The sequence below is a fragment of the Lepidothrix coronata genome, unplaced genomic scaffold (genome assembly GCF_001604755.1).
Source record: "Lepidothrix coronata isolate B3197 unplaced genomic scaffold, Lepidothrix_coronata-1.0 Scaffold83, whole genome shotgun sequence".
Taxonomy (NCBI): domain Eukaryota; kingdom Metazoa; phylum Chordata; class Aves; order Passeriformes; family Pipridae; genus Lepidothrix; species Lepidothrix coronata.
In genome coordinates, this window is record NW_016690263.1 from 1,979,547 (window position 1) to 1,999,474 (window position 19,928).

Consider the following 19,928-nt stretch of genomic DNA (forward strand, 5'->3'; position numbering starts at 1 on the left):
TGGTGCAAAAAACACTGCTGAAAAATTTACAGTAAGCCAGTAATTCTTACAATTTCACAGTTTGTTAATAAATTCACGAGAAGTGTTTTCTTTTTGCTTTTTGTGTGTGTTAAGCCTCATTTTGAAGGCATATTATTACTTCACCTGTAGCAGTGCTGTTTCCAGAGAGGATGTTTCTAGAGGCAGAGACTTACATCTATAAAAAAAATTTTGTTACCTTCTCTCAGTTCCTCTATGCACTCTCCAGAGCTATCATTACTGGCAAAACGTAATTATATAATGAGATTCTTTGAACTACTAAACTGCCCCTGCCTAATGGAATTGTTAAAAACTGTATTTTAAATATGTGCTTACAAAACAGTTAAAAGCTGTTTTGTGAGTATGATTTGGGTTCTTCCCAAACATAACAGTCAATGCAGTTACAAACAAAGGTGCAGAAAAAATTAAAGATTTAAGTTCTACAGTTTGAAACTGTGACTGTGTAGACAAGCAATTTTCTCTTAAGAGAAAAGTTAAATTACTGCATCAGAAACTTGTATTGAAGGTATCTTCAAGTACATCTTTAGACCACCAAACAAAGACTGCACAAATCTAAGGACTTTGGTAAAATAAAAGGGTAAGAACTAGAAGAAGTAATTCTCTAGCACTAAGGCTGTTTGTCTGTGGCCCTAAAAGGTAGTTCTGTCCTTTTCAATTTTGTTAAATAAAGATATTCTGGCTTCAAGAAGAACATATCTCCGAATATCTCAGATTTGACCTTTTCTTGAAACTATTGCCCTATTTACTGTATCAGAAACTTACATATAAGAAGTTGAAAATGCCATGCTTTTCAGCCATCTCTGTCATATACCATAGTTAATACTGCATTTAAAATTTAATAATGTAAAACTGACCCCCACCAAAAATATATCAGGTTTTAAGGTTTATTTCTGAAATGCTGATATACACCGTATTAATTACACATTTTTTTAAAAGTTATCATATTAGTGAAACGGGTTTAAGTTTTAATATAATGACAAAATTAAAGATATGAAGATATCTGAATGTGGTAACAATTCTGTTGTCACACTGCCATCCAGGTGTTTCAGTCTTATTTCTGGCCAAGCTGGGACAGCTAAACATGAAGAGACAGAAAATCATTAGGTTGCTAATCTTTCAAACTAATATCCAGTTCATACAGTAAATATTTCTGTCCTATAAGCTTTGTTTGTCTCTGACAACCAAAAGTATGCTGTTAATAGAATATTTAATGCATACCCTCAGAGGAGAGGATCTGAGCTTCAAATCTTCAGATTTGAATAAATCTCAGAGGTACACAGTCAAGACAACAAAAATGTTAATTAAGCTGAATGAGGAGTTAAAAGCTGTTAAGTACCATTTGTCTCCTTCAAGTGCAACAAAAATTAATTTAATCTTTAAAATGTAGTTTTGAATAACAACTTATTCTCATCTTAGTAGGACATAAAACCATAGGTGGTGACAGCTACTGAAGGGCTGCTATTTGCTGACTACCATGAATAATTTTTATTTTGTATTTATAATGGAATGAGGCATAGAGAAGTAATGGTGATGATGATGTTTAAAAACACTAAAATACAGATTTTAGTATAGGTATGGACAACAAGCTTACACTAGGCCAGCATTTATATACATACACACACATATTTTTAAACCAGGACAAAGGTTTAAAAATCTTCTAACTGTTGCAAGAACAGCCTGGAAAGACATGTTATTTGTGAATGTATCAAGAACTAACTCAATTTTTTTCACTAGGATTTCTAAAAAGGCAATTATGAACTTGTTCTCCTGCATTACCTGTGAACTCACATTCACAACACAGTCTTCAAAAGATAATGAAAAATAATGGCTTCAAACCCCCACTTCAAGCAAACAAAAATGGTTAATATGTATTAATCCTTCACAAATTAGGTTTTTTTTTTTGTAAAAATCCATGGAGAGATGTAGAGTTATATAAGTCAATACACAGTTAAAGAAGTAATAAATATTACAGAGGTTATCAAAGTTATCTACCTGTTTTATAAACTGTGTAGCATTAAAAAGTTCGCTGCAGCCATACAGGACATGTTTGCCTTGTTTACCCTAAAAAAGAAAAATCCATAAGAAATAAAATGTTTAACAGAGAGCAAAAGTGGCTTAAACTAATTATATACTAAAAGAAACCAGTAAAATCTTGATGATGTTGAAGTCTTACACTTTTGGCTGGAAAACGAATAGTTGCTCCACTGCAGGAAAAAAACCTGTAAATAAACTGAAGTGGAAAATAAAGGACCAGAAGCAGAAAGTGGAAAAATGGGACATCTTATACATTTAAACTCACTAGAATGCAAAGCTCTCTGATGTATCTATGAATGGCTTCAGGAAGCTAACAACCTTACTTGAGTAAAGCCTTACTCCCCAAAATAACCGGGCGATTCGCTAAGAATAGTGACAACATATTTACTGTTTCTTTTGGGTTAAAGCCTGAAAACTTCCACCTGTAGTTTATTTCCATATGATGATGACATTAAAACAGCACTTTTTTTTTTAGAGGAATTCTGAAACAAAATGTTAAGTTCCCTCAGGTGCATAATAAACTTAGTTTGCAGTTTAACAGTATTCGCTAGATATAGTAAGGCTACCAAAGTACAATGTTAGCATTTGGGAAGTGAAAATTAGTTTAAGTTATACATAGTTTCAGACTGAGTTTACTTCCAGTGTTGGGTTAATAATTCCCTGAGTCTTCAGAGTTCTAGCACAGGCTTGAGAAATCTGTTTCACTGTTAAATTATTTTGCCTTTTCCCATATTAGTTAGGTAAAATTTACCTATTAAAGAGCAAAATAGGAATCATTGACAAAATGATTGTTTCACATAAACTGCTAATTGTGCCATTTCAGCAGAAAGTACCAGAAGCAGATTTAAACAGTCCTTAGCTGGTGGGGATGCCTATTGGGGAGATGGTAATCCTAGTTCAAGTTCTCATCTTTATTGAGTGTTTAGTAGTAATAAGATATTCTTGTTGATGAGCAGGATCTTGAGCTTTCATCTTCAGATGTTTCAGGCCATTCTTTCAAATCTTGATATACGTGTTCTAAACCAGTATTTTGACAGATTCCCCTTTCCATACTGTGATTGAGAACATTTGCTTCTGCCTTGTACTAAAATTTTAAACTATACAAATAACTGCGAAATGAGACTGTTGCCTTTCAGGCAGCTCTAAGAAACATGAAGGTACACTTCCAGTTTGTCACACTCTAAAAGTGTAATTTTAAATATGTGTATGTAATTCATATTCATTTCTTAGTTTATTCAAACAAAGAGCTATATCTGCAAATAATGACTGGAGCCAAGTTGAAACTGCTTTATATCTAAAAAAACCCCAAACTTCAGTACTCTTCAAAGTCCAGTATTTCTTAATGACTGAAAAACTATAATTGATTTAAATTTCTTGTGATTGGAACAGATTAACAAGTAGTACTTTTCTAACCATCTACAAAAGGAAATGAAAGGATATGCTACATTCTTTTGTACGAAACAGTATGCTAGCCTTCCCTTGGAGGCTTCCTATGGATTGCAATTCTGGTGACACGGTTTCAGCATGTTGAACTGATCTTGGCCAGTATATTTATTTTAAGGCACAATCTGCCTTAATGACACTATAAATATTTGCTTTTTGATAATGTGAGATAGTCCATTCTAGCACTGAACTGCAAATAATTGGATTTGAGTGTTCCTCTTAATTCTTGTACAAAAAAACCCTCAGAATGTCAAAGCTGAATGAACATTGCTTCCTGTTTTAGAAAGTTTTAAAATATTTTCTCTGTGCTTTCAGATGCAAACTGGCAAAACAGATAGTGCTTAGAAAAATAAAGCAGTGAATAAAATCTCTGTGGTATCTGCTTGCAAGAACATGTTGATTTTTCTCAAGCAAGGGCTGTTGATTTTTCTCTTTTTTTTTAATCTGGAGGAAGACTGATTGAATATGAGAATAATTAATAAGCTACATACATCTGTTGAAACTACAGATGCTGGAAGTGTACCATATGGAAAAGCAAATTTTATTGGATAAGCCTGTAAGAGTCACCTGGGAGAGGCACCCAAGTCTCTAGGTGGTGGGAGGTAGAATTAAGGTTTTCATTAATCTTGTCTTCTGAAGAGCAAATGGCTAAGTGGAATAAAGGTGAAGGAGTCTTTCCCCTTGGGAGGTCATCTCCCACTGCTCACGTACACCATCTGATTGGAGAAACGTACAGCACCCTTCAGCTGTGACAACTGTTCACAGGTTCCAGGACAAGAAAAAGTATGTTCAAACTCTGACTCTCTGTAAGATCTAACATAACCATTCATGTAGTTTTCAGTTCCTTCTGTACTCTCCTTCTGTTTATCAAATGACTTCCTGTTTGGCCTCTTATTTCTCAGAAACTTCAGCTTCCTGTCACTTTGTATGAAGTGCCGAGTGCTTCACTTGTCATCTTACAAATGCCCTGTATATACACGTACACAGCAAACCTCAGTTCTGTCAGTGTGCAGCTATAATCAGTGAAGTGTAGTAGCCTCTAGGGAATTGAGATTTTTTTAGTAGGAAGTAACAAATATACACCACAAATACACATGTTGCTGGGCATCTTTTGAATTCGTATGGTACTGAAGTGGCTTTGGGTAAACTAAGGAGCAAGCTAAATGTTTGACAATGCACTCTGCTACAGGCAGATGCCTCACTGAATTAGTTATCAAGGATGGTGATAAGTCTAAATGACTTTAATTTACATTCTTCTATCCTTTCCCCTATCCAGACCATCTTTGTTCCAAAATGGCTGCCTGTTAGAGGGGAAAACTCAGCACATGTGTTCTGACTTTTCCCTCTTCATGATTTACCTGGACATAAAGACCTCATGTGCTTGTTTTTTGGAAGAAGTGTTTTTCAGTGACTAATGCTCCATATTTATTCTTTTGTGTGAAAAGCCTCAATCCAGTCTACCACAGGACAGGACAATTGTACCATGAATAAGGTTAGGATCAGAAAAAAAGAATGGTATGCTGATGCTCTTAAATAATTTTTTACCTTCTTCAAAATTTTACTAAGATTCCTTTTGTATTTTTTTTATTCCTGGAAAGTGCTGGAATACCATCCCTGCTCCCCAGGAACTGTAATGATTTAGTTACTTTTCTCCATCCACTGATTTTGTGTTCTGCTAGACTGGTCATCTGGAACCAGAGAAATTAGACCTGTTACACAGTTGGTTACGTATTTTCTTCTTTGTGCCCATGTTTTCTTTGTGCATATCTTATGACTTCTACATAGAATTAAATGATGCAGTGTAACAAGAATGAGCTTCCATTAACTCAGGAGTGAAAACTTTTAAATGTGGGTAAGTAATAAGCACTCAGATACTGACGCCAATCTGATATTTGCTTTGACAGATAGCATAGTATTTACACTATGTTGGCTTTTGAAACCCTTTACACTCAAGTAAGATTGTCATAAAATAAGATACTGTAATCTGCAGGTTGTATTTTGAACTGACTCCACATTCCTAAGCTGCATACAAAAAAGCATTGTGGTATCTCTTTTGTAATATTTATGAAAACTAAAGAATTCTGAGCAGTTCCTTACTTTCAAGGTTACTATACGCTACAGCTGCTTTATTTAAGAACAGCAAATGAAAACTAGTAACAAGACTCTAAAACAGTGTGAACAGCCAAACTAACAGCATTTAATGTATCAGTACAGAAGGCAGGTTAATTCACTTAGCTACATCTGCTACAGTTTTCAACCATGCTGGTGTGTATGAAGACAAAATAAAGAAGAATGCATATGATTTACTCAATTCCAAAGTGCAACAGAGCAAAATAGCAGAAACAGGTCTTTCTTGGTCTGAATTAGTAATCCACAATTTCTACTGCTTTCTTATGTACTTTTTTCCCAGACTCTGTATAGAATAAGGATTTTAAGGCTAATTTCATAGACTTGATCTTCCAAATGCTAAATATTACAGAAAACCTGCTATGACTGGTTTCTATCAGTAAGTTATACACTACAACCAAAGAAGTACACATACCTTTATGTAGTCAATAAGATTTTGATATTCAATATAGTTGCCTCCTCCAACTATAAACACTATGGCCTAAAAGGCAACACACACATTATCAGAGTATGGAATGAAATTCTTATAATTTCAGTAGCAAAATAGCAAATCATTAAATCCAAAACAGAAATAATCACAATTTTCTATTAAGAAGTACTTGATACAGACATGGTTTCAACACATTACTTTTTTTGTGCTTTCCCTCCCCACTTACTACTGGTAATAATCTATAATATTACAGGTAAAGGCCATCAGTATTTTCTGGGTTACGCTTAAAAGAGAACAATTAATAACTAGACAAAGGAGACTTAATAGTTGTATTATTATTACTGACATTTTTGCTATGACCATCTGTTAGCCATATATATGATACCACATGGTATTTCTTTTGTTCTGGAGGATAATTAGAACATTTCAGGAGAAATCTGAGACATCTGTATGTCTTTGCCAAGGCAAAGATTTTGCTTATGAACCTTGGTAGTCAGGTCAGGTAAGTAAGACTTCTACTATTTGCAAATATTTATGTTGAAAAATACTGAAAGTTACAGGCATTTGTATGAAATGACAACATTAATTATTTTGCTTCTTTCCTTTAATTGCAGAGACTGTTTAAAATAGTCATGTACATCAGTGGTCAACACTGCTGTTTAAGGTTAGACAGAGGATTAAATCTAGAGAGCATTCTCAAGATTTGGTATAAAAATGGGGTTTTAAATTGCTCAGTACCCAATTAGGATATTAGTAAGTCCTTGTATTACCTTCAGAAGAATTTGCTAGATTTTTTTTCTCCAGTATTAGTTCATGCTTACACAGTTCTTTGAAGATGAAAAGCCTTCTTCAGAATAACAGCTAATTATAATTAATACTAGATATAATTAGTTTTAAGTGCTTTTTTTGCAAACAAGACCTCTCATTTTCTTAATCATGATTATCAAAAATGACTGGTACTTCAGGATGTATTTATTTTTAACACATTGAAAAAAATAATTCCTATGTGACTTACCTCCTGGAATGGATTTTTATTTCTTGGAACTGAGCTATAAAAAAACCACACAAAAACATACAGCTCAAATTTTATTAGACATGAATATAAATATGCAAAATAAGTAATATACACATCATGTTTATGAAATACTATATATTAGACAAAAGTATAAAATAGAACAATAATTGCCTTTGTGCATTCATCATCCAAGTATTTTATTTAAATTATTTGTTATAGAAAATAATTCATTCTACAGGACTGAATACATGAGTAAATAGGAGTTTTACTTCATCATTTTTAAGGTTGCTGTTTGAATCACAAGCTTTATGACAACAACTCTTCCAGAGTTTAAAAGCTCTAACAATGGTGCTGTTACCTAGGAGCAAATACCATGAGTAAAAAATGTCACCAGCATTAGCACAGTTCATGGCACTTAGAAATCCTGCCTACTGGAATCTTAACCAGGTAAGCCAGTCGGTTTGCAGTGGCTGGATATATCTTCAATCCTGCCTATTGGAATCTTAACCAGGTAAGCCAGTCAGTTTGCAGTGGCTGGATATAGCTTCAAAATCTCAAAAACTACTCTAGGCAGGAGGTATGTGGGATTAGAATTATTTAGGGAGGAAAAGGTAAATTACAGTTTGGTGGTACAGACTCTTCCTCTCCATTTGAATTCACAGGCAGGTAGCACGGACAGTGGGAGAAACCTTGCACCTTCAGGAAGAAGGGGAAAGCGAAGAAAAGGCTATGAAGGGTCAGTCTGCCCTCCTGCCCTTTGCTCACACACTACCACTACCTTCCTATCTGTAGCCCCAGGCAGTCAAATACATCTTATGTTCTAACATGGATTAAAAGCATTACATTTTCCCCTTCAGCTTACCTTTTCTCTTATTCCAAGAAGTTTTCTCTGAGAGACCAACAAAAATTGACTCAACACAGATTCCAGTGTACCAGAAAAACAGGTTTTAAAAGGGAATGGCTATGTCTAATATGTTGCTTTGTCCGTCATGAATATTGCAGACTCCCCATAAGTAGAAGTGTTACCCCAATGCTCTCTTTTGAATATGATATAGCAAATCCACATACATTTTGTGTCATCCTTTCAGAGGACAAGGCCTGTTTATATTTGACATAGGCTTTACACAGGATATAAAGATACTCTTTAGCTAAGACTGAATTACAGGAATGCAGTTCCTACTCTGTTTAAAACATAATATATAGCAATGCCAATATTTTTTAAAATAGTACTAGATTAGAAAATAAAATTAGTCACTTTTTAATATTGTCCCATTAATTATACTATTTGATTTCACTATTTTAAACAAGTAATACTTTGTCATGCCAGCTAACCTATGTTTTTTATCATCTACATAAATATTTGAAGGGAGAATTAGACAAACCCCTATATGGCTATATTAAGAGTTTTGCTGTCATGCTCAAATATGATTTAAGGAATATAACCTAAGTTTATGCACAAAACCCAAAAAAACCCCAAACCAGAAATTAAAGGCTTTTCCCTGTGATGACTATTACAGCTACACAGAATGGCACGTTTATGAACTGCTGTAAATGCTTATTTTTACATTGTTTAGAGCAACATAAGAACTATACGGAGTGGTTAAAAAAAGCATATGTACATGAGAAAAACTCTCTGGCTTTAGTGAAACAAATCTTTGCACTTTTGCACAAAATCCACCAGAAATGCTACAAAAGCATTACAAAACAACTAAAGTTAAAATTAAAATATAAAATATTAGCGATTTTCTTCTCTGACACTTTCAAAATCTGCTTATCTTTGAAACTACGTAATCTGCAATACTTTTCAATAAAACTTACATATTATCTGAAATTTATTTTTTACTTTCCATGTTTCAAGAACAGATGAAGCAAGTAAATAAAACCAAGTCTGGACCTACTTTATCCACATTTGTCCCGTAATAAACTCTTGCAACTAAATGAGCTGATGATTGTTTTCCCACAGGTTTGACGAAAATTATTTTTAGAAGGTATATTAAAATAAAGTATCTTCTCTGTTTCTAGGATATTAAATTAGGTGTGACTATCAGCCAGTTATTGATCAAAGATACAAAGCAAAAGATAAAAATTTATAAACTTCTGGTGTAATTCCTCTTCCTCTCTTTTACTGCTAAAATAAACTATATCCTAATCTCCCTTCATATGCACATGAACATAAAATGTGCACCTACCCACACAAAAGCAAATGCAGTCAACTTTTAGTGGGTTGTTTTTCAAACAGTGGAAAACCACAAAGTTTCAGAGAAACCAAGCAGTACAACTATGAATAACTCTAACATTTATTATTGCTAAATACTAGTACAAATTCCCATGACTGAACTGATGTACATGTTAGCAGCATGTTCAGTCACTGGAACAAAGATTTTTTTTTTGCAGTGTTACAAGATATATCTGGTTGATCCAAGTTCCCATTGCAAATTCCTTCAACACCAACTGTCTTGACTTAGAATCAATGACTAAAATTAATTGCTTGTAGTCAGCAAGTAAAATAAAACCAGATTTCTTAAGTTAGTCTTTTCACAGAGTACAAGGAAAGAAGTAAAACTCATAGTAAACTCACCTGTCACTGCCTCGTAGCATCTTGGGGTCAAAATACCGGTAGTCATCTGTCTCCTATTAAAAAGTATGTTTTTATCTCAAAAGTTTGGCATTTTTGGCTTGTATCTATTATGTTAAACATAGTTCAAACCAACATAATTTCCCAACACATAATTCAAAATTAATTGTGGTGTCCACTAATATTTATAAAGTTTGGACGTAACTGAACCAATACAGAATAAACAGCAGTGAGAAGCTGTAGGGGTACTATTAAGCTTTTTATTTCTGGTTCATCTAAAATTGACTATCACACACTTTCCAAAAAATACACTGGTTGCATAATAAATCCCAAGAGAAAGGCAGTATGCAGAAAGAAAAATTACGGTGTTATCAGCTTTATAGGAACACCACACGGTTATAAAAGCTAAAATTTTCCAGCTTACAGAGATTTGCTATTGTTTTAACATTATAAAACAAAACACTTCTGTGGCAATGAATGCTAAATACAAGACAGATCAAAATCTGCTACTGTTATGTAACTTATCCTTCTCATTTCATGATTTATGACTACTATTAAACCAAAATTAAGCTCTTGAAGAAATGTGTTCCACAAGCATTTGAAAAGTCTGACTGTCTAAACTATAAAAAAAAATTTTTTTCTTCACACAAAACACTGAGGCACTTCCAATATTTTTATTGGCAACAAGCAGGATTTTTACCAATTATAATGGACAAAAACCAAAACTTCTTAGTAATTCCTTTTGACAACTACTTGGCTTTCTGCTGTTTCTACACTACATTTTCATCTAGGTACTCTGTGGATAAACTGTATGCACAACTACAGTTGAGTTCACCTGGGTGCAAACATGCAAAGACCTCTGTTTTGATGATTCTGTACTACAGAAAAAATACTTCTTGAGTAGCAGACAGATTATCTGGGGAATTTATTAGAGTCAAAGCATAACTACCTCTAATACTAAAAAATATTTAATATACATGTGGTTACACACACAGAAAATAAATCTATTTTATATTAAGAACTTTTATGTAGTTACATAAAATAACTCTCTTATTCTGAAGTTTGGCTTTTAAAAAAATTAATTTAGATCTAATTTCACACTGAACCTCTGTAAAATGCTTTTATATGCTCCACCGGCAATTTCAACTACATTTGTAGTCTGCTGGCATTCATGATTTTGGCAGCTTTGTACATAAAGGTGATATAGTGACTTTGAAGTAATGAGAGAGCTGGGAATGGACAGAGATTGATAAACTAAAACTGAGAGGTATTTGAGAAACATTTACGTGGGATAAAGAACTGCACTTTCTCTGCTTGTTAGAATGAATTACAGATTAATGCCAGAACTAAAAATGAGAGTTAATACACATATTACAAACATTTATTCCTGAATGTATTACTCCTGTGTTTTTTCACTGTCGGCTTGTATAAGTAGACACATGAAAAGTGGTTAAGAAATCTAAATGTTATAAATTAGTTTATTTTTTTGTTGTTGTTTAAATACACCATTCCTGTTGAAATCAGTTCTGAGGGTACAGAGAAAAGAAACTCTATTTGATTTTATTTGCTTTAAGAAACAGCTAGCTTGCCAACAAAAACAACTGTATAGCTGTTTCCTTACACACAACTGAATTTGTGACTTCCTGAAACAATTCAAGAAGAAAATGCATACTTTTGAGATTATAAACTTAATTGTCAAGATTTCAAATTAAAATGGAAAAAATCCCATGGAAATGTCATTAACTTTCAGAATGTATTTGTTTTTCTGCAGAATCTAAGATGACTAATTTGGATTAAGGAAACCCTCTATTTTTAGAATTTTATTTTGTAATGCATGAAAGGTAATCCTACAATATATCCTAAATCTGAAAGATACCATATACACTAAAAGGGATGGTATTAACCAAAATACAGTTTCATTAATATATATCACAAATAAGATCTATCTACCTCTTAAGTCAATACAAATGTACATACTGTATTCACTGAAGCTAAACCACTTTGTAAATCTTTACTTATCAAAGATTGTCCTAACTCAATAATCAAATAATTTTGTAGAAGATACTTAAAAGAACCTCCATAATTCTATAGTAAATGAGGGTCATTTTCATACCTATGGGTTAAAATTTGTGTATACTTGACAATAAGATTTTTTTTATTTTGTTGTAGGAAGATTTAAGGTTTCAATCAATCTATTAAGGGACACCAAAACAAAGCAAGTATGTTAGTAGATTTCTGAACAGAACATTCCTTTGTGAAAACATTATCTTAAAAGCAATTCCTTAAAAACCTGCTTTGACCAACAAATATTATTATTTTAAAAACCCCCAAGTAACGGATTACTTTAAGGTCATCAAGGAATGCTTCTGAATAAGTATTTCAAGAAAAATGTAACTATAGTTAATCTACACAAATTAAAAAAAATTACAAGACGGTATTATTGCCCATAAGAACGGTTCTAGTTGTTCCTGCTTCTGAAAAACTTGGAAAGCACAGGTATAGACTTATGTGTCCTTGCTGGTAATCTTGTCCTTGTGAAACAAAAGAAATAGCAGGGACAAGTAACTCATAAGGTGATTTACAGACAACCTTACAGAGTTTTGCATAGGGTATCATTCTAAATAGGTTTAAGATTTCAACTGATAATATTTGTGAATGTTTGTGGTACAAGTTGTACATTTTATATATTTACTTTTTTGTTGCAGTTCATATCTAGAAATTAATTTAAATTATTTATGTTCATTGTAATAATTGTTTGACTTCTCAATAATCTGCTCTAATCTTGCATTACAACTTTTATTCATACACTGATCACTGTGGTTAATAAGATTTAATGAACCATAATAGAGATTTTTTTCTGTGTTGTAAAAATATTAAATCACGAGGGCTTTTTTTCCCCTGCCTTTGTATTTTGCCTGCAGTGCAATAGTTTTCTATTCTGGGGAACAGAAAAAGACTCCAAACATCAGAAGATAAACACAGAAGCCGCCACAATGGTGTATATCTACGCATTGACTTTTTCCAGATACAATTTCACTTCTGTTGGTGGTACAGCAAATCTAAACATATTCCACAATGACTCTCTGGCTTGCTTCTGTTAGCTGAAATTTACTCCAAAACTTGCTGTCAATTTTCCTGCAGGTTACGAAAATCATTTTTTAGGGCTTGCCTGTTCTCCTATGACTTGAAAAGTAGTTCTCCCTGTTTCAGGCCATGAATATCAGTTTCTGACATGCCAGTGGAACATGAAGCTGCTGACTGACAGACTGGCTCAATGACTGCTTTTTAAAGTCAGAAGATCAATATTTTTTCCGAATTATCAAAGTGGTGCTGGCTGTTTTCTACTAAGTAAAATGTGGCAATATCAAGTCAGAACCCCCACCCTATATGACTTGTAAATTTTTCCAAATCAACTCCTAAACTTGCAGCCTAAAGAAGTTAGTGTTTATTTTGAAAAAAATTGTTTTGTTTTTCACCTACTTGTAAGTTTTCTGTAGTTTTAATTTCAGCTTTCTGTGGTAAGTGTTCTGGGTGACATCTACTGGTTGACTAGCTAAAATTAGCTCTGTACATGTTTTGCAACTCTTGCAAATAGGAACAACAATCCACTAACACTGAAAACAGTGTCAATTCCTTTGTTTGTTAAGAAAAAGCAAATTATCACTTAAGAATCATGACACATATCATCAATGAAGTACAGTTTAAGAGAATAAAGGATTACTTGCATGTTGATAATTTTCATATTTTACCATTATTTTTCTCCCTTTATATATAGTTAATACCTGAAGGTGAAAGTGGACTAAGAATGTTTTGAATCTACTAACAAGTGTGAGATATTACAATTATACAATTATAATATATATAATACATATAAATATATAATATATAAATATAATGTCTCATGCTGATGTCATTAAATGAGGAAGATTGATATGATGTAGCAAACATATTAAAGCTTTCTAAATAACTTTTAACAGGTGATTTTTTCAGGACAAGTATGTGAACAGGTTGGTCATATGTAAGAGTTTTGCAGGAACTAAATACACGGCAAGAAAAATGACTGCATTGATTATATACTAGGCATAACCAGACACAGGGCTATTTTTAGATGTAAATTCTAGCAAATGCCTTGACTATCTAGCTAACACGTAAGCATTTCAGAAGTTTGTAATATATAAATTTCAAATAGTCTGTGTAAATTTTCACAGAAACAAGCCAAAAAGAGGACTTTTCCCGACAACAATCATCTCTGCTTGCAAACAGAATGACTGAATCAGTAGTAAAATATTTTCCTCTATATAGCACAGTTTAAAGATGTGGGAAATGAAATTTTCTCTAATATGCCTCTTTGTAACTACTTTACTTATGAAATTGTGCTCTTTTAAAAAAAAATCACCTTGATGCAAAGAAAATTTCAACCCACAGCTTAACACAGAAATTTAGGAGCAACAGAAGCTCAGTACAGCAGAAGAGTAATAGAAGCTCAGACCAGGAAAAACCTCAAAAGTACTGGTTCCAATGAGACACAATAAATTGTCATTGTTTAGAAACAATTTCAATAAAAAAAGTCTTAGTAAATAGTTATGAAAATGGTTCTATTCTCGAAATACAGCATGATTGGATTATGGATTATTATTATTATTTGCATTATCATGAAAAAAATTAGCCCCGTTATATTATATATCCCAGCCTCAAGATTTCATTTGTTCCACCTCTCTCCATATGAATACAGTTGTACTCACAGGGTTTGACTTCATCTCCATGAGATTGTCCAAAATGCGTGTGACTGGCAGATTCTGTAAAACATAATGTGAAGTTAATGGAATGCTGAAATGCTTACTAAGAACTATTTGCAGGCACACTATTATTTATGGAAGAGTTTACAGAGCATTTGAAATACTAATTTCAACATTTTCCCTCTTATATTTTGTAAAGGTTAAGCATATTTATCATCACCTAAATTACTCTTCTGTACAGAAAATGCAAACATCTGAGGTGCATCTAGCCAGAGGATGAACATAAAGTACAAAAAAAGTGTGAAGATGGGAACAGAACTGTATTTAGGTATAAGCAACATACGCAGACGTGATCACACATGAACTTTTATTAAAAAAATTCTGTGCAGTTAAAGGAAAGAATTTTAAAGCTGAAGATGATAATTAAGGGTGTGATTCTAAGCAAGAACTAATGTTGTCAAAGAAATGGGTAAAAAAAGCAACCCTGGCAACAAATGTTTGGATGAACTGCAAAGGAATAAACTGAGGCGAGATTCAAGACCACTGTTCCGTATTTAAGATGGGAAATTTTAGCTTGGACAAAAGATCTGAAGTATTAAACAGTCAAACTATTTCAGTTATAATAAACTGAGGGTGAGTTTACATAGCAACAGAATTGGAAATGTGTCTTGTTGACAGAATATATCAAGAGGACATTCCAAAGGACGATCTACACACTACCCTGAAAAACGCTTAGTAAAAAACGAATGTAAATCCCCAAATGACTGAAGGAGAAATAAAGTTAACTTTAATAAAAATACCACAGACTTACATTAGGTTTAAAAATATGAGAAGAACAGCATTTTATTTGGCTAAGCTAAAATACCTAGAGAAGGAATTAAAAGCCAGAAAAGGCATATCCTGAAAACATTGGCAAATTGACTTCTTTCTCACTCAGAACTCAAAACAATGCAAGCCATTTTGTCAAGAATAATACTAACTCTTTAAAGCCACACATTTAAAGAAGTAACAAAATGTTAAATAAAAGAACAGGAAGTCTCCTTTAGAATATAATTATCTTCTATTATTACAAGTAAGAGTTCATCTGAACAGTTCTCTATAAAATATAACTTTCAAGCAAGCTGCATATTTAAAAGTTTCCTCAACTATGTTTGGTGGTATACTACTGATTTGTAACTTGTAATGCAACTTATCATATCTAGTCACAGTTAAATTCCTGCACAATTAACTTCATTGAATAACCTACAAAAGGAAGATCCCATTTTTACAAGATAGTTGATACCTTTCATGCGTAAATTATATGTTTAACAGGGTAAATAAACAAACAATGGCAATGATAAGATTAAGTAAGTCAAAAAGATAAATGTTTAATTAAGATTTCATTTTAATTAGCTCTGATATGCTGTATTTCTAAACTAAATTCTGATTTTTCAACTAAGAATTTGATGATCTTTTCCTTAGAAATATTGATGTCAAAATATTACAGAATCAAGATTATAAACTAAATATTGATTTATTGGCATCTGATGAAAGTACATATTGGAGAAAATAATGTGTCTTCTACAGGGAAGCACTTCTGGGAACCACAATTCAAAAATTCAGCTGCAAGTTATACAACCAGTTTCTTTTTTGTTGTTGTTTGTTTTCTTTTGGGGGGTGTACATTGACATTTGCATGTAAATTATCCTCAGAAATATTTTATAAAGCTTAGTGAATATTTGAAGGTGGCCATGTCATTATAAACACACTTTGATTTTCATGCACATTACAAGATTATGGTTGCTGTACATTACTTATGTGGGAAAACTAGAAAGGCTTGAACTGTAACTGAACAGAGAATTTACACTTTTCAGCCTTTCAATCATTCTGGAATAGATTCACTTAATACATACTGTTCTAAGTAAAGACACAGATTTTTTGTTTATGTTTATGTGGAATACTATTTTGAGTATTACACAGCTACTCTTCTTATAATGCTGAAATCAGTCTTAATTGCACATACTGGAATCTAATTCCTTACAAAGAGGGATTCAAAGAAAACGTGAACATTATTTGTTACTTATGTAAAAACAGGAAGTTCCAAAGTGACAGATCTATCCAGAGATTTATGTTTACTTTTTTACTGTACAATGGATTTTATTAATATGATAGAGGTACTGAAATCTGTTTTCCCAAGTATTCACAATACTCATGTAACAGACTTTTTTATTGTTTTTTTAAACTTACTTGTTGCTTCAGTACCAAATTCTTCACTCCTTCCATTACAAACTGTGATCCTGTATTCATAACACGTGAAAACAGACTGAAAATAACAAAATAAAGATGATGTGTAAGACCTTTTTTATATTTTTATTCTTAAGCTTTATACTGACATCCAATTTCCATTAATGTTGATGGGACTTAAGTACCAAGTAATTAAATTTTTCATAAAATATATTCTTCATACCACACAGCAAACAAATGTATGGGAATACATCTATAATCAGGCAGTTAGATCCTTGCCTATCAAGAGGAGTCTTGAGCTCTAGTCTTTAACCCACTGAACAGTTTATTTTACAACTTCAGCAAGCATTTGAGTGTTCAGGTGGGTGTCCTAATCACAGTTAACAGAGTCCTAATCAGAGTCAGCAGAGATGCTGAGCACCTCCAACAATTTTTCCAAGTGAAACAGCACCGGAATTCTCTCCAACCATACTGCGCCACGGATTCCTTATGACAGTGACAGCGCACTCCTGAAAGTAAAGTTGGTATGAGGATTCAAATCCTCTCAAGCATGGAAAGACTCAAGTCCTATACCCTGGATGGGATATATATACCTTAGCACAAATAACTACGCCTTTCGACAAGCGGACAGACACCCTGTCCATGACATTGTAAAGAAAGAGTGGTGTGTTCTTGCATCCCTGACAGTCCAAGACCAAGAGAGAACTGATTTTGTATATTCAGGGCTGCTCTTCTGCCATTGACTATGTAAGGATTAAAATGATGGACGTCACAGATCCAGTTCCTGGTGCTGAATTCTATTCCTGTGAGAGTGAATTTAATGTATAAGTGAAGATAGCACAATATTAAGATACTTTGTGGATTTAGTCACAGATCCATTTACTTTCCTCTATGTGTTTCCTATGCACTGTTAAGGGGAGATGAGTGCTTGTAATTGTCTGTAACTTAAAACTTTTACAAATAGAGAGATACTTTGTTCTGAGCCATGTATAGTACTAATCACACTTTCAGTACTACTAAAATAACCTAAAAGAACTCAAAGGCTTACAGAGGATTAATCAAAAGCATACCCCAATGGTTTAGGCGTTGTGTTTCCATAGCTGGTTGGAGCTGAAGCCATCTTAGTGAAAGCCCTGTGAAAGCAGTGATAGAAATCAAATATTTATCTCATGGCACATAGGGCTGTAGAATGTTCCCCCCTAGTCAACTGAAAGTGAAAAAACTTCTGCATCTCAAACTCTTTTGGGAAGTAACTATTTATTATATGCATCCCTCTTGTCTACAAATACAATAGGAATTAGATTTGATACTTAAAAAACAAACACTTTATTTTGCTACCATGTAAAACTAGAAAAACTGATAGGTAGCATCACCTTTTGGTATGAACAAAAAAACCTTTGGAGTTTGAATTAGCACAACTTTTCATTTAATTCAGTAAGCTGTTTCTGTCCTGGATCATTAAGGGCACTACTACGTGTCGTTGTTCAATAGTGCTCTGGCATTACTGGAGGTTAGTTTTAAAATAAGATTTGCACGTAGTACCATACCAGTAAAAAATTATACCAGAATGAATGTTTAAGGACAATTTATGATGTATGAGAAGTAACACAACTCTTGAATATAATGCTGGGTTCTGCAAAATGACCCACTAGCCTCATATAGGATAAAAAAGAAAATACTTACTTCCATTGTTTTATGTAGCTCAAAGGAGCGAGATTACAACCTGCATCCATCAATGCTTTTTTATACTGCTCCAAATCAATCTGCAATTATGAAGTGGAGAATTACATGAGGCTGAAGGTACTCTAATATCTGTATCTAAATATTAAGCAAGCAGTGCAAAGTTATAGCATTAACCAAAGTAAGTTAAAAACTAATTATGAGTCTTAATTCTATTTCCTACAAAGTATGAAAATATAACTTAAAATAAAATTTGCCAACAGCAGCTCTCATTAAATCCTGTGCACTTTCAGATATGGAAACAGTCTTTATATCAGCATTTTTTAAAAAACCCTGACAGAATGTTGGTTTCTGTAGACTGTCACAACAGCACTAAATGAAGAGGAGCTAATATACATTTATAAGAACACTTTCTATTTGCCTAACCAAACATTTTTTCCATCACATAATATTTCTACAGTGCAAGAAGATTTTTTCTTGAAATTATAATCTTATATTCAAAAGAAATATTAAGAAATTGTTTCCTGAATTATTCAGATATTGGCACAAGATGTATTTCTCCTTTATTCATCTGCTAGCCAACTGACTCAATTATTCTTTAATATACAAAGATAAAGTGAAAAGAGTCATATTGCTTTATCTACTTCTATTGTGCAGTGGAGCAGAATAATAGAGAGCATGCTAAGATGAGTCTTGCAGTAACTCTGATCTAAATATTCCTTCTTACTAGCCATTCATATCCTTTGAAATGGTGGCTAAAGCTTTGTGAGCAGACTTCTTCGTAACATTACGAAATTTATTTAAAGTTTTAATATTTCCTGGGCATTTCATACTTCTCTTTAAAAAGAAGCAGAAATATCTACTTACTGCTGAAACAATACAAAAAATCCTGTGTGGTAGAATCTGGTTTTGGAAGCTGTAAAGAATATACAAACCTCTGAAGGTGCCTGAGCTGAGCTTATGTAATAGATGAGAAATAATCGCATTTTATCTTCCGGGGTTCCTGCTGTAGTAAAAAAAAACAATAAAAAACTTCAATTATAACTATGCTGCTACATTAATTGCTCTTCAGTAATCATATATATGTACATGCAGACCTTTAGTTATGACCATAACTGTTATGACCATAACTGTTATATCTATAACCAGGGGCTTGTTCAATGTATAAAACTGGTAGAACGACATACAGCAACGTTATTACAAGTTGGGTTAGATATACTATTCTTTCTGAAAGTTTTACACTTTTCCCTTTTGCTTGTAGTGAATATTATTCTTCAAATAACTTAGTTATGCAGTGGAATTATTACTTGTTTCATGTGGAGACTGCAAGCATTAGCTAGGAGTAGGTCCATGAAAAAGTAGACTAAAGAAAAATCATAAAAGTAAAAGCCACAGCACATTTGTTTACGTCTACAACTTGTTTACACAGCTCTATGGTTGACTGTACTGAAACACTTGAGATTCACAAAAGTACTTATATGCACTTTTGGTCAGGAAAAAAAAGCCTGAATTTCCAACTTCTCTTCAGAAAGGATTTCACCTCCTGAATCATATGTCACACTGTCTGTTGGAGAAAAACACTTCCCATTCTTAGGAAGCAGTATTAATATGACAATCAAAATTTGC

At 33.1% G+C, this 19,928-nt stretch overlaps 1 protein-coding gene across 2 annotated transcripts in view; it reads right to left on the reverse strand.

The window, feature by feature from the left end:
- Nucleotides 1–911: 911 nt before the first annotated feature.
- SCFD1 (sec1 family domain containing 1) overlaps nucleotides 912–19,928 on the reverse strand; it is a 52,523-nt gene continuing 33,506 nt past the window's right edge. For both annotated transcript variants that reach the window (XM_017820474.1, XM_017820475.1), the window contains exons 16-25: nucleotides 19,238–19,308; nucleotides 18,306–18,385; nucleotides 17,693–17,755; nucleotides 16,626–16,701; nucleotides 14,406–14,459; nucleotides 9,667–9,719; nucleotides 7,089–7,122; nucleotides 6,059–6,124; nucleotides 2,032–2,100; nucleotides 912–1,114 (exon numbers count right to left, since the gene is read on the reverse strand). In XM_017820474.1, the coding sequence (XP_017675963.1) occupies nucleotides 1,091–1,114; nucleotides 2,032–2,100; nucleotides 6,059–6,124; nucleotides 7,089–7,122; nucleotides 9,667–9,719; nucleotides 14,406–14,459; nucleotides 16,626–16,701; nucleotides 17,693–17,755; nucleotides 18,306–18,385; nucleotides 19,238–19,308 (590 nt within the window). In that variant the 3' untranslated portion in view covers nucleotides 912–1,090. The remainder of the gene's footprint in view (nucleotides 1,115–2,031; nucleotides 2,101–6,058; nucleotides 6,125–7,088; nucleotides 7,123–9,666; nucleotides 9,720–14,405; nucleotides 14,460–16,625; nucleotides 16,702–17,692; nucleotides 17,756–18,305; nucleotides 18,386–19,237; nucleotides 19,309–19,928) is intronic.